This window comes from Odocoileus virginianus, chromosome 16 (assembly GCF_023699985.2).
Source record: "Odocoileus virginianus isolate 20LAN1187 ecotype Illinois chromosome 16, Ovbor_1.2, whole genome shotgun sequence".
NCBI classification, from domain to species: Eukaryota; Metazoa; Chordata; class Mammalia; order Artiodactyla; family Cervidae; genus Odocoileus; species Odocoileus virginianus.
The window spans coordinates 18,077,642-18,090,766 of NC_069689.1; the positions used below are offsets into that span (position 1 = coordinate 18,077,642).

The 13,125-nt window shown below is 41.5% G+C and overlaps 1 protein-coding gene across 13 annotated transcripts in view; it reads right to left on the bottom strand.

The window, feature by feature from the left end:
- UNC79 (unc-79 homolog, NALCN channel complex subunit) overlaps positions 1-13,125 on the bottom strand; it is a 270,926-nt gene that overhangs the window by 57,505 nt on the left and 200,296 nt on the right. For all 13 annotated transcript variants that reach the window (XM_070477922.1, XM_020875952.2, XM_070477919.1 and 10 more), the window contains 3 exons: positions 8,880-8,982; positions 6,637-6,777; positions 1,749-1,787 (listed from right to left, as the gene is read on the bottom strand). In XM_070477922.1, the coding sequence (XP_070334023.1) occupies positions 1,749-1,787; positions 6,637-6,777; positions 8,880-8,982 (283 nt within the window). The remainder of the gene's footprint in view (positions 1-1,748; positions 1,788-6,636; positions 6,778-8,879; positions 8,983-13,125) is intronic.

Genomic DNA, 13,125 nt, shown 5'->3' on the forward strand with positions numbered 1-13,125 from the left:
AAACACTGCTGAGAGAAACAAAAACTAAATGAAATGAAAGTATACATTATGTTTATGAATTAAAAGACAATATTTTTATAGTGTCATTTATCCGCAGATTGACTTATAGTTTGAATACATCCTAGCAGGCTTTTTCTCCCCAGATTGAAAAGCTTATTCTAAAGTTTATATGGCAACAGAAAAAATCTAAAATATCCAAACTAATCTTCTTGAAAAGGACAACCAAAGTTGGCAGATTTATACTATCTGACTTCATGACTTACTCTAGAGCTCCAATAACCAACAGTGTGGTGACAGCGTAACATATGGATCAGTGAAAAAGACCAAGAACCTGGAAATTTTGCTGTTGTTTAGTCGCTAAGTCATGTCCAGCTCTTTGCGACCCCATGGACTGTAGCTTGCCAGGTTCCTCTGTCCATGGGATTCTCCAGGCAAGAATACTGGAGTGGGGTTACCATTTCCTACTCCAGGGGAATCTTCCCAACCCAGGGATCAAAAATGCCTCCCCTGAATGGCCTGCATTGGCAGGCAGATTCTTTACCACTGAGCTACCTGGGAAGCCCTTGGGTTATGTGGGTGTATGCATGAGCTGCTTCCTCCACCAGGAACATTCTTTCTACAAATTGCTGTGTGGAGCACTCTCCTACTGTCTCATGTTTTGTTTAAATATCATTTGCTCACAAAAGCTACTATATCTAAAATACCACCTCCACCCCTCTCTATCTCCTGGGCTTTCTTGATTATTTTTCATAGAATTTAGTACTAAATGGTATCAAATTATCAGTTTTCTTTTTTTGTTAATTAGCTCATTGTCTGCCTCCTCAACTAGACTCTAAGTTTCATGAGAGCCAGGATTTGCTCTTTTGTTCACTAGGGCATCCTCAGTTGCTAGCAGTCACTCCATAAATAGTTGCTGACTAGGTGGCACTAGTGGTAAAGAATTTGGGCTCCCCTGGTAGCTCAGCTGGTAAAGAATCCATCTGCAATGCCGGAGACCCCAGTTCAATCCCTGGGTCAAGAAGATCTGCTAGAGAAGGGATAGGCTACCAATTGGCTCCATTATTCCGGCCTGGAGAATTCCATGGACTGTATAGTCCATGGAGTTGCAAAGAGCTGGACGTGACTGAGCAACTTTCACTCTCACTTCACTTTTAGTGTTAAAGAACCTGCCTGCCAATTCAGGAGATGTGATATAAAGGAAGCAGGTCTGATCCCTGGGTGGGAAGATCCCCTGGAGGAGGGCATGGCAACTCACTCCAGTACTCCTGCCTGGAGAATCCCATGGACACAGGAGCCTGGTGGGCTACCTTACGGATATAGGGTTGCAAAGAGCCGGACATGATTGAAGCAACTTAGCCTGCATGCACACAGGCACACATAAGTCTTAATATTCTTTCTGTTCATAGCATTTAGCAGTTTACTATCATAAACTCACACAAATATTTAATTCATGTTTGCCTCCCAGATAGACTTTAAGCCCCTCAAAGGCAGGAATTATGTCAGTTTTGCCCCCAGTGGAAACCTAAGTATCCAGCATGCTGCCTGATATGGAGTGGACTTAAAAGTATTTGTTGATTAAAATGAGTGAATAAATGAAGGTGTGAACACAAAATGAATGTGTGGTCTCTGGAGTTGCAACTGAACATAACAATATTAATCTCATGGCAAACACACTTGTGCTTTAGAAATGGATGAACATGCACAAGGGGCAAAAAGAAAGTGAGTTTTGACTCACTTAAGGAGCTTACCTTTCTGCTTGATTAGAAAAAGTCATGCTGGAGGCCAATCTAGGAAACAAAGTAAACAGAGTCACATGAGTGTGTCATGATGAAATACAAGAGTACTGTATGCCCCACTGCAGCTCCCATTTAGATGGGGGACATGTAAAACCACTGACAATTCCTTTGAGCAGGGACAGAAGACCCACTCGGGGGTCAGTCTCCAGGTTCAACTTAACCCAGTTTCTGAACTCTGCTTTCTACATCAAATTAGATATTTCCGTGGCATACAGCTGAGTTAGTTGACTATCACCCAGCCAATCTACAAGCATGGCCTTTGCAACCAAGTCTAACAGATGTCAGAACAGCATTTGACCTAGTCCATCCCTATACTGAAAGTGAAATTCACTCAGTCGTGTCCCACTCTTTGTGACCCCATGGATTATACAGTCCATGGAATTATCCAGGCCAGAATACTGGAGTGGGTAGCCTTTCCCTTCCCCAGGGGATCTTCCCAACCTAGCGATTGAACCCAGGTCTCCCGCATTGCAGGCCACAAGGAAAGCACAAGAATACTGGCATGGGTAGCCTATCTTTTCTGCAGTGGATCTTCCCGACCCGCGAATTGAACTGGGGTCTCCTGCAGTGCAGGTTTTCTTTACCAAATGAGCTATGATGGAAGCCCCATCCCCATTTTAACTCGACTCAAAATTCATTTCTTTGTATAACTGATTCACTTTGTTGTACAGCAGAAACGAACTCAACATTGTAAAGCAACTGTTCTCCAATAAAAATTAATTTCAAAAATTCATTTCTTTGTATACAACTTCTGAAACCTAACCACAAATAAGCCACAAGCTGTAAAAACCTCTAGAAGATAGTAAAATGTGTAATAAAGGCATTTGTCAGCTAATTGTTAAGTTGAAATGACATATTGGGAAGAGAAATTTTTTAGGTTAAGTAGTCAATTTGTGCATGCTAAGTTGCTTCAGCCATGTCTGACTCTTCGTGACCCTACAGACTGTACCCTGCCTCTGTCCATGGGATTCTCCGGGCAAGAATACTGGAGTGGGTGGCCATGCCCTCCACCAGGGGATCTTCCCCACCCAGGGATCAAACCTGAGTCTTTTATGTCTCCTGTATTGGCAGATGGGTTCTTTACCACTAGCACCACCTGGGAAGTCCCAATTATATGGTTCTATATAAATGGAAATACTCTAGATGTATAGAAAGAAAAAGAGTGTACTAAATTGAGGGGTTTAGTAAAAACATGTCTTGATCAGTAAGATATTGGAGAAACAAACACAGAGAATGCTAAAATTTTATTTATTTAAGACCACAACAGTGAATCAAATCCAGACTGCATTTGGAAAGGAACAGAGGGCCCAGCACCAGTAATACCAGATACCATTCCCAGCTGGCTCTTTCATACTAATGACATTACAGTGAAGAGGTAAGCACTGGCAAATGAAATAAATAGTAAAGAAGGGTGCAGTCAATGTGATCTTGAAGGCTGCATCTGGAAAAAGGGGTGAGTAGATTAAGAGGGATCTAAGTAGAGAGCTGAAACTCCAATACTTTGGCCACCTCAAGCGAAGAGTTGACTCATTGGAAAAGACCCTAATGCTGGGAGGGATTGGGGGCAGGAGGAGAAGGGGACGACAGAGGATGAGATGGTTGGATGGCATCACCAACTCAATGGACACGAGGTTGAGTAAACTCCAGGGGTTGGTGATGGACAGGGAGGCCTGGCAAGCTGCGATTCATGGGGTCACAAAGAGTTGGACACGACTGAGTGACTGAACTGAACTGAAGTAGAGAGCAAAAAAATGAAATCATATAGAAAGTCTTGTGTGATAAAAGGGATGTGCTGAACATACACACTCTTAAAACATGCTAGAAATAGTTCCTGTGAGACTAGAATATATTAGTGTTCATAAATCCACATTACCTCATCGGAATTGAGGCATGCTAGGAAACTCTAAACCAGGTGACTACTCAATCTGCTTTATCGGTAGTTCTAGCTGCTAAGAATCATGGCAGCTTGCTTTAATGCTCTCCCTGTCTCTTTTTTTTTTTTTCCATTTATTTTTATTAGTTGGAGGCTAATTACTTTACATCATTGCAGTGGTTTTTGTCATACATTGAAATGAATTAGCCATGGATTTACATGTATTCCCCATCCCCGTCCCCCCTCCCACCTCCCTCTCCACCCGATCCCTCTGGGTCTTCCCAGTGCACCAGGCCCGAGCACTTGTCTCATGCATCTCCCTGTCTCTTGCTTGTATGTCCAAAGAAGGTAGAGATTTAATTTTTTTGTTTTGGCGGGGGGTGTTTTTGGCTGTGCCTTGAAGCAGGTGGGATCTTAGTTCCCCAAACAGGGATGGAAGACATGCCACTTGCAGTGAAGTGGATGATTAACCACTGGACCACCATTTGTACACATAAGTATCTAAAACTATATCTGCACTGTCTTCTTTTCTTCAAAGTTCGTGTGTTTCCATCCTAACAGTTGGCGATGCTTGAACACGGTTCATTCTCTTATGTTAAAACAAACAAAAACAAAATAAAAACCGCTCTATATATCTATTAGAACAGATCAGCTATTTCAAGCTACTCTTCAAGTAGAAGACCAGAGCAATAATTCTGTCTGTTCTAAAACTTTTGAAAAGTATTAATAATTGGAATTATGACCTTGCATTAATAAAAACTTCCAATTTCACAAGTCTTGCTCATAGCTGGTATAACATTTATTCCTTGTTTATGTGATTAAGTTAAAATCAAGGGCTTAAATGAAATAATTCATCTTTTCTTATCTGTGTTCATCACTTACTTTACATATTGGCTATTTCTAAGTATTAGAGGTGGAATAGTTACACCATCTCTGATTATATACTCTGGTAGCTCAGCTAGTAAAGAATCCACTGCAATGCAGGAGACCCTGGTTCGATTCCTGGTTTGGGAAGATCCCCTGGAGAAGGGACAGGCTACCCACTCCAGTATTCTTGGGCTTCCCTGGTAGCTCATGGTTCAGTTCCTGGGCTGGGAAGGTCCCCTGGAGGAGGGCATGGCAACCTACTCCACTATTCTTGCCTAGAGAATTCCCACGGCAGAGGAGCCTGGTGGGTTATAGTCCATGAGGTTGCAAAGAGTTGGACACAACTGAGTGACTAAGCACAACACAAAATACACACATCGAAGGGGATTTTAATGCTGCCCTGTTTGCCTTTAACGTGAAATCATCTTTTATTTTTTCATTGAAAAGATTAAATTTTAGCTCCATTAACATTTATTCTCTTTCCTCCATCAAATACCAGGAATTTGAGGCTTCCCTTGTGGTCCAGTAGTTGCGAGTCTGTCTTGCAATGCAGGAGACATGGGTTCAATCGCGGGTCCAGGAATATAACCACCTGCCGTGGGCCAACTCCACCCACGTACCACAGCTACTGAGCATCTGCCCTAGAGTCTGTGCTCCACAACCAGAGAAGCCACCACAATGAGAAACCCTCACGCTGCAACTAGAGAAAGCCCGCATGCAGCGACAAAGACCCAGAAGAGCCAATAAATAAATACATTTTTTAAAGCTTTTATTTAAAAAAAAAAAAAAAACCAGGAATCTGTAGAATTCAGTTTTTCCTCCAACCCCCTTCACAGAGACTTTTCCCTAAGAAATCACTTGCATCCTGAACTCCCACAGCACCCAGCACACACACTCACCACAGCTCTTAATGATGTTCCATCTTTATGGCTACTCAGTTTTTCCACACATCACGGTCCTCTTCAACAGCTAAGCCACCAAGCACTTACAGGCAAGAGTTCGGTGCAATGCCTGCAGCCTAAAGACTGAGCTCTCTGCAAGCACAGGCTGGACACAGATTCCTTTGTTGCTGCTGTTGTTTAGTCACCAAGTCATGGCTGATTCTTTTCGACCCCATGGACTACAGCCCAAAAGGCTTCTCTGTCCATGGGATTTTCCAGGCAAGAATACTGGAGTGGGTTACCATTTCCTTTCCCAGGGGATCTTCCAACCCAGGGATTGAACCCATGACTCCTGCCACATCTCCTGCCTTGCAGGCAGATGTTTTTACTGCTGAACTACCGAGGAAGCCCCAGTACCATTCACGTGGAATCTAATGCAGTCCTCTCCTGTACGTTGTCTATGCTAGAATTACAATTTGTTACTGAATTTGAACCCTACTTCTATCCATGAAATATAGCACTTTTCTTCTAATGTCCTATGTACTAAATGGAATTTTCTTAACATGAAAATTCTCTGAGTAGCTAAGTTTTAATCAGTCAGGCTGAAGGTTCTATTCCCCAAATGTGTGCCTCCTTCCTTTTTCTGAGTCAGAAGTATAAAACTGCTATAGTTTCATTTATCCCTTCATATGACTGTGCCCCAAGCTGCATAATGAAGTGAGCCACCCCCAGATTACAAAGTGCCTAGAGAACCCATCTTAAAACAGACAAAAAGAGATAATAAAATCTAAAAGTTACAGTGTTTAGTGTGAAGAACGACAGTTCTGAGATTACAAAGTGCCTAGAGAACCCACCTTAAAACAGACAGAGATAATAATATCTAGAAGTTACACAGTGTTTAGCGTGAAGAACGCACAGTTGTGAGCGCTGTGGCACACACTGGCTCACATAGTAACAGGGAACAGCGAACCAGCAGGGTCTTCTCAGTGCTATTTCCTCTAGCTCCATGCTGACATGGTGACGTGTGGCCCTACATGGCTGTAGAATTCAACCAAAAACTTGGTCCGTTCGGTTTGTGAAACTAGTCGGAGTTGATCCCACCAGATACGAAGCATCTGTAAGCTTACAGACTGTTTCACCTTGAACTGATGGTTTTTATTCCAGGAAGCAGACTGAGTGAGGCTCCTTCCCACCCGTCGCAGCAGAAGCTGGCGCTCACCTGCCCACGGACTGCATGATGTCCAGCAGCAAGGGAGCTGCCAGGTCCGGGCTCAGGTGGATGAAGGTGGAGAGGGCCACGACGGCCAGCCCCAGCGTCTCCTCGTCGTATTCCTCCAGGGTGGCCCCACAGTCGTGGCACCTGCAAAGGAGACGGAGCAATGCTCTCCACGCGCGCTGACAAGGGTTGCAAGACACATGTACCTTTTTTTTTTTTGGTGAGAGTTGGAAAAATCCCCAAAAGGAGGTCAGTGGTCCCTTTTTAATAATAAATAGGACACTCGAACACTAGTCTCACCTTAGACACAGAAATAGCACACACAGAAGAGACCAGGAAGCTTCCACTGATCACCGAAAACGGTCTTTCAACTCATAGCTATCTGGTCTATACAAGCATTATTGATCCCTTTTACAAGAAGCACCAATTGGACTAATAATTTGAGGTTTCTGGTTGAGGGATTTTATGTATGTGAAATTACTGCCAGAGATAATCAATAAACAGATTTTTTTTTCCGTTGGTTGAAATTAAAAGTGAAAAATGTCTGGGCACAAATGGAAGCCTTCCTAAACTTTCAGATCTAAAAATGTCCTATTTGTGAGAGAAAGGAAAGTCAATAGAACCCTATAGAAAACCTCACTCAGATCAGTTTTATGAACTGACCACCTACTGAGTATAGTCTATAAAAACACAATGGCCCTTGCTCTTACGGAACTTCCAACTTGTTGCTCTTCACGGTACCTAAGGTGGGTTCAGTCAATTTCATCTCAATGAAAGCAGAGCTCTTTTTTCCAGCTGCAGCCGGGCAGCTTTATAAAGTGAAGGGAAGTCTACTAGGAAAAGCAAACGGAGCGGAACTATAATTGCTACCGTGAGTTTCTATCCAAAAACTTTCTAAAATATGTGTGTGCATGTGTGTGTGTGTATATATCATTCCTTACAATTGACTTTTTTTAAAATACAAAGTTCACTTTTGTAACTAAAAAATAGATATCAGATTGGCCCAAAAGTTTGTTTGGGTTTTTCCATAAGCTGTTATGGAACCCAATGAATCGAGATCCCCTGACAAAGGCAACTGGGAAGACAATTAGGAAAGATTGAGACTTGGAGGAGGACACAAAAATGAGGAAATCATACCAAGGAAGGAGCTAAGAAGAGCCCTTCACAAGCAAGTAGATGCTCCCTATGTGGACATCCTAAGGCAGCTGTTCAAGATAGCCCCTTCCCTTCCACAGTAATGACGGCCAGCTGTGGCCACCTGCAAGGATCCTCACGCCACCCACTCCAACCTCACCTTCCTCCCTTTTTACCACTAACTTACTCAATTTGTCACTTGGCTCACCTTTACCAGGAAGCCTCCCCAGCCCAAGAGAGATCTCTCCAAGCTTGAAATCCTACAAGTCTTATTCTTTATCATCCTTACTGGACAGCATTTATGTGCCAGGCAAGGGACAGGGATCTCAGACTACAAAATACAGAGGAAGGAGTCCAAGCCCTAAGGAGTCCCTTGTGAGTCCTAAGGAACTCACAATCTGTTACAAAACATGTGTGTATAAACAACTACACAATTAAAATAGTGTGCCAAGTGATAGACTAGAGAGATGCATCAAATACTAAGGAAACCTGGAGAATGGCATGATGCATTCTGCCTTGTGAAATCAGAGAAATTTGGCCTTAAGCTGGATTTTGATGCATGAGCAGGAGTTCACCAGGCGGAGAGAAGGGCGCCTAAATTTGTGGAGGAGAGAAAGAGGTCCTGGAGAGGAGTGGTTAAGTCCATACTTTCACAACCTGGAGGGCCTTTTATAATCAGCTAAAAGCATTTGGATTTTGCAAGAAATCTGGGGATACTGCAGACAAGAGGCAACATAGCCAATCTGAGATTCAGAGAACGGATCTTGCCAGCAGGATGGGAAAAAGAATCAAGCCTCAAACTTAGTCCCACCCTAACAATTTAGAATCTCTGGTTGGGGGATTTTATTGGTGTGAAGTTGTTGCTAGGAATGATCAGTAAGTGGACATCATTTGCATAAACCCAAATTAAAAAAAAAAGAAAAATGCCTTGGCATAAACAAAAACTGCTCATACAATACTGCATTTCTAAAATAACAACACTCACGGCTACTACCATTTGAAGAACAAATTAGGACTTAAAAGCATAGCATGCTCCTCTGATATTTTCTCACACCCATGGAGAGCCAACCCTCAAATTCTATAAACAGTGAAGAAAATAACTGTGAGTTTACTTGTCTGTCATCACTGTCGGCTGCTCATCTGTGAATTCTTCAGGTGCAGGCACAAACATACTCACGATGCTGGGTGCTGACAGCAGGCTGGATTTCGTGGCCCCTAGATAAATAGTAAAGAGACAACTGGTGAATAAATGCATGTTGCTCAGAGTCTGGAAAAGCCCTATTCTCCTCTTAGAAATCCTGCCAAGATCCCCTTCACAGGATGTGACAGGCACAGCCCAATTTCATTGTGAAAAACCATCAAGAGTGAAACATATTCAAGAAAGACTGTGATTTGTTTCAGCTTATATCATTTTAAGGGCTTCCCAGATGGTGGTAGTTGGTAAAGAACCTGCCTGCCAATGTAGGAGACATAAGAGATGTGGGTTTGATCCCTGGGGCAGGAAGATCCCTGGAAGAGGAAATGGCAATCCACTCCAGTATTCTTTCCTGGAGAATCCATGGACAGAGGAGCCTGGAGTGCTGCAGTCCATGGGGTCATAAAGGGTCGGACACAACTGGGCAACTGAACAACAACAACAAATGATTCAGAGAATTGTTATCTAAAGGAATCAACATAAAAACTTTTGGAAACTTCACCAAGTGGGCAAGGTTATTCAACCTGAGGGAGAAAAAAAATAATATCAAAGCCTTTGAAGAGTCAAGATGCTTCATACAGATTCCCTCGTCTGATCAAAGGCTACAAAATCTGTTCATAAGGAGACCTTCGGACCCCAATGGCAAAGGAAATTATCTGAAAATATGTCACTTCTGAAGATCCAAAATGGAATCTGAATTTTGCTACTGTATTTATCAGCTATCTCTGATCTAACAGACTTTGCTAAGTGTACCCAATTTATCATTAACAAAGGTCTTCAATTTTTTTCACAAGGATGATGCTTTGAGTGAAAGCAACATAGTTATTACAAGCAAACGTATAAATTGATTAATAATAGAAAAGGCAAGAACTGGGCCAAGATAAAAGAAGATGTGATTGATTATTAAAACAGTTAGGTAAATAGAATGAAGAAACCAATGCTTCAAGAAATGCTTAAAGAAACCAAATGCTTGAATGCTTCAAGAAACCAAAACACAGAAGGTTCAAATCCAGTACTCCACATTTCTTGAACATTGACACTCCACATCTACCAGGTGCCAAAATGCCTATGCTAAAAGTGGGAAAACTCATCCCACAAGATACATGATGATATATATGCAGTCTTACTAGAAATGTAAGAAATTGATTAAAAAAAACACAAAAACCAACATCTCTGAGTCACGGGTTTCAGAAGATTCTTGCCAATGACTATTGCACAGAAATCACAATTCAAGTCAAAAAAAGAGGGGAGCAAAGTCGTGTGGGAGGTTTCAAACCAATGATCACCCAATAGAAATGCCGAGGAACAGATATTTTTGACAGTAGCATCGTGAATTTATTTTTCCACATGACAACACAGAATGTACAATGCAATATTTATGACAGTCATTTATAAAAGCAGATAGGTTATGAGATATTGACCCCCACAGGGTAACATTAGCTGAATCAATGGATTTCTAAATACTGCTTATGGTAAGGCAGCAAAGAGTAATATTTGCAGGTGGGCAATACAAAAAGGAAGCCATTGAGCTTAGCTTCCATTTGTTATAAACAAGTCACAACAAACTCTGCATTATTAAACGGAGTTCCATTATCCCCAGTTGTTAGCAACACTTCTGATACTACCACTACTGTTCATCTACGGAATGTCCAAAGTGTACTCTACATGGAATTAGGGAACAGACATAGAAGGTTCTTAGAAACTTGAATGAAAAGGAAACCTCCTACTATATGTTTGTAGGTCATGTATTAAAAATGCATTCCAATATACACTAGGGGCAGACAAGTACCATTTGGTTCTACTTATATGAGATACCTAGAATAGTCAAGTTCATAGAGTCAGAAAGTACATTAGTAGATGCCAGGGGCCAGGGGTGGGGGTAGAGGCATGGAGAGTTAGTGTTTAATGGGGACAGAGTCTCATTTTAGGAGACGGATGATGGTGAGGGCTGCACAACAATGTGAATGTAAGCAGTGCCACTGAACTATGCAGTTAAATACAGTTAAAATAGTATGTTTTATATTATGTGACTTTTACCATCATGAAGAAAACATTTTAAAAAGACCTCAAAAAAAAAAAAAGAGAGAGAGAGAGGGAGAGAGGAGACCTCCTCCAAAGCCTAGCTTCAAAGTTGGACATTCTGACAAAAGTCCCTTTGGGAGTCTTGGAGAAAGTATAAAGGTATTGGTGTGTCTCAAAGCGTACATGCACACCTCAGTCCCCTAGTTACCAGTGGACTTTTCAGTTCACCAAGAAACAGACTTTCTGTCTCTGTTCTCATTACCTCATTCCACTTTTGCTTCTACTGACTGAGTCCCTAGATCATGGCCAAGCACCAGAGTTTGTTCAACATCCCTGGCTTCTGCTCATAAAAGCTTTCCCTTTTCTCCACATCCTCTCCAGCATTTATTGTTCGTAGATTTTTTGATTATGGCCATTCTGACTGGTGTGAGGCAATACTTCATTGTAGTTTTGATTTGCATTTTTTTAATAAATAGTGACATGGAGCAAATTTTATGTGTCTAATGGCCGGCTGGATGTCATCTTTGGAGAAATGTCTTTTTAGGTCTTCTGCCCATTTTTTCATCAGATTATTTCTGATACTGAGCTGTATGAGCTGTTTGTATATATTAGAGATTAATCCTTTGTCAGTTGCAATTATTTTCTCCCATTATGGAAAACAGTATGGAGATTCCTTAAAAAAAAAAAACAGGAATAAATCTACCATATAACCCAGCAATCCCACTACTGGGCATATACCCTAAGAAAATCACAATTCTAAAAGACACATGTACCCCAGTGTTCATTGCAGCAACATTTACAATAACCAGGGCATGGAAGCAGCCTAGATGTCCACTGACAGATGAAGGGATAAAGAAGATATGACACATATATATTATGGGATATTACTCAGCCATAAAATTTGAGTCAGTCATAGTGAGAAGGATGAACCTAGAGCCTCTTATACAGAGTGAAGTAAGTCAGAAAGAGAAAAACAAGTATCAAATACTAATGCATATATATCAGATCTAGAAAAATGGTACTGGTGAACCTAGTAGAGAACAGACTTGTGGACACAGCAGGGGAAGGTGAGGGTGGGATGAACTGAGAAAGTGGCATTGACATATACACACTATCATGTGTAAATAGATAGCTAGTAGGAACTTGCTATATAATACAGCCTAGCCTGGTGCTCTGTGATGACCTGGAGAGGTGGGATGAGCGGAGGGAAGGGACACTCAAGAAGAAGGGGAGATATATATATATATACACACACACACATATTTATGAGTGGTTCATGTTGTTGTATGGCAGAAACCAATACGACATGGTAAAGCAATTTTCCACCAATTAAAAAAATTTTTAAAAAGGTTTCCCTAGGCCCATGAATGAGAAGTCTCATCTTGTTGGATACAGGGGATACGACTGCTACTCATTGCCAAATAAATCTTAGCCAAAGCCATAGTTAAGTGTCTCCTCATTCATTCCTAAGGAGAATCAGAAGTGATATGGTCCAAAACAATAGGTCTGTTTGATTTATGGGACTAGTTAAGACATGTGGTCATAATTCTTTTTTGCTTTCTGGTTTTCACCAACGATAGGTTAACCTGCCTTCTAAATTTAAAGAAAAAAAGAACAAAAGTAACAATTAACTAGACATAAGATGAATTTTAAAAATACATATTCTAGACTTCTCTGGCAATCTAGTGGTTAAGATGCCATGCTTCCAATACAGGGAGTACAGGTTCGATCCCTGGTCAAGGAACTAAGATCCCACAAGCCTCACAGCATGGCCAAAAAAATTGTTTTAAATATTCTGATTATCTTAGCATAGACTTATTCTCAGCTTGCTCCTCTAATCAGCACAAAGTCAAGTGTTCATTTTGCTGTTTCAGATAGCTGAAAAGAAGCTGTCCATCTATGATCTCAATAATCTAGAAGGAACACAGATAAGATGAACATGCTCAGAGAAGTAGATACGGGATACTGTGGAAAACTGATAGGTATTAGGAGGAACACCAAAGGACCCAGGGCTGTGTGGTCCAGAAAAGACTGAGGAAATAAGCAACTGGTGGCTTTCTTCAAACGTCTAAAAAGTTAAATGAGAAAATCTAGACTTGCTTTGTGTGGCCCCAAGGTTTAAAACTTCACTGTCAAGAAGA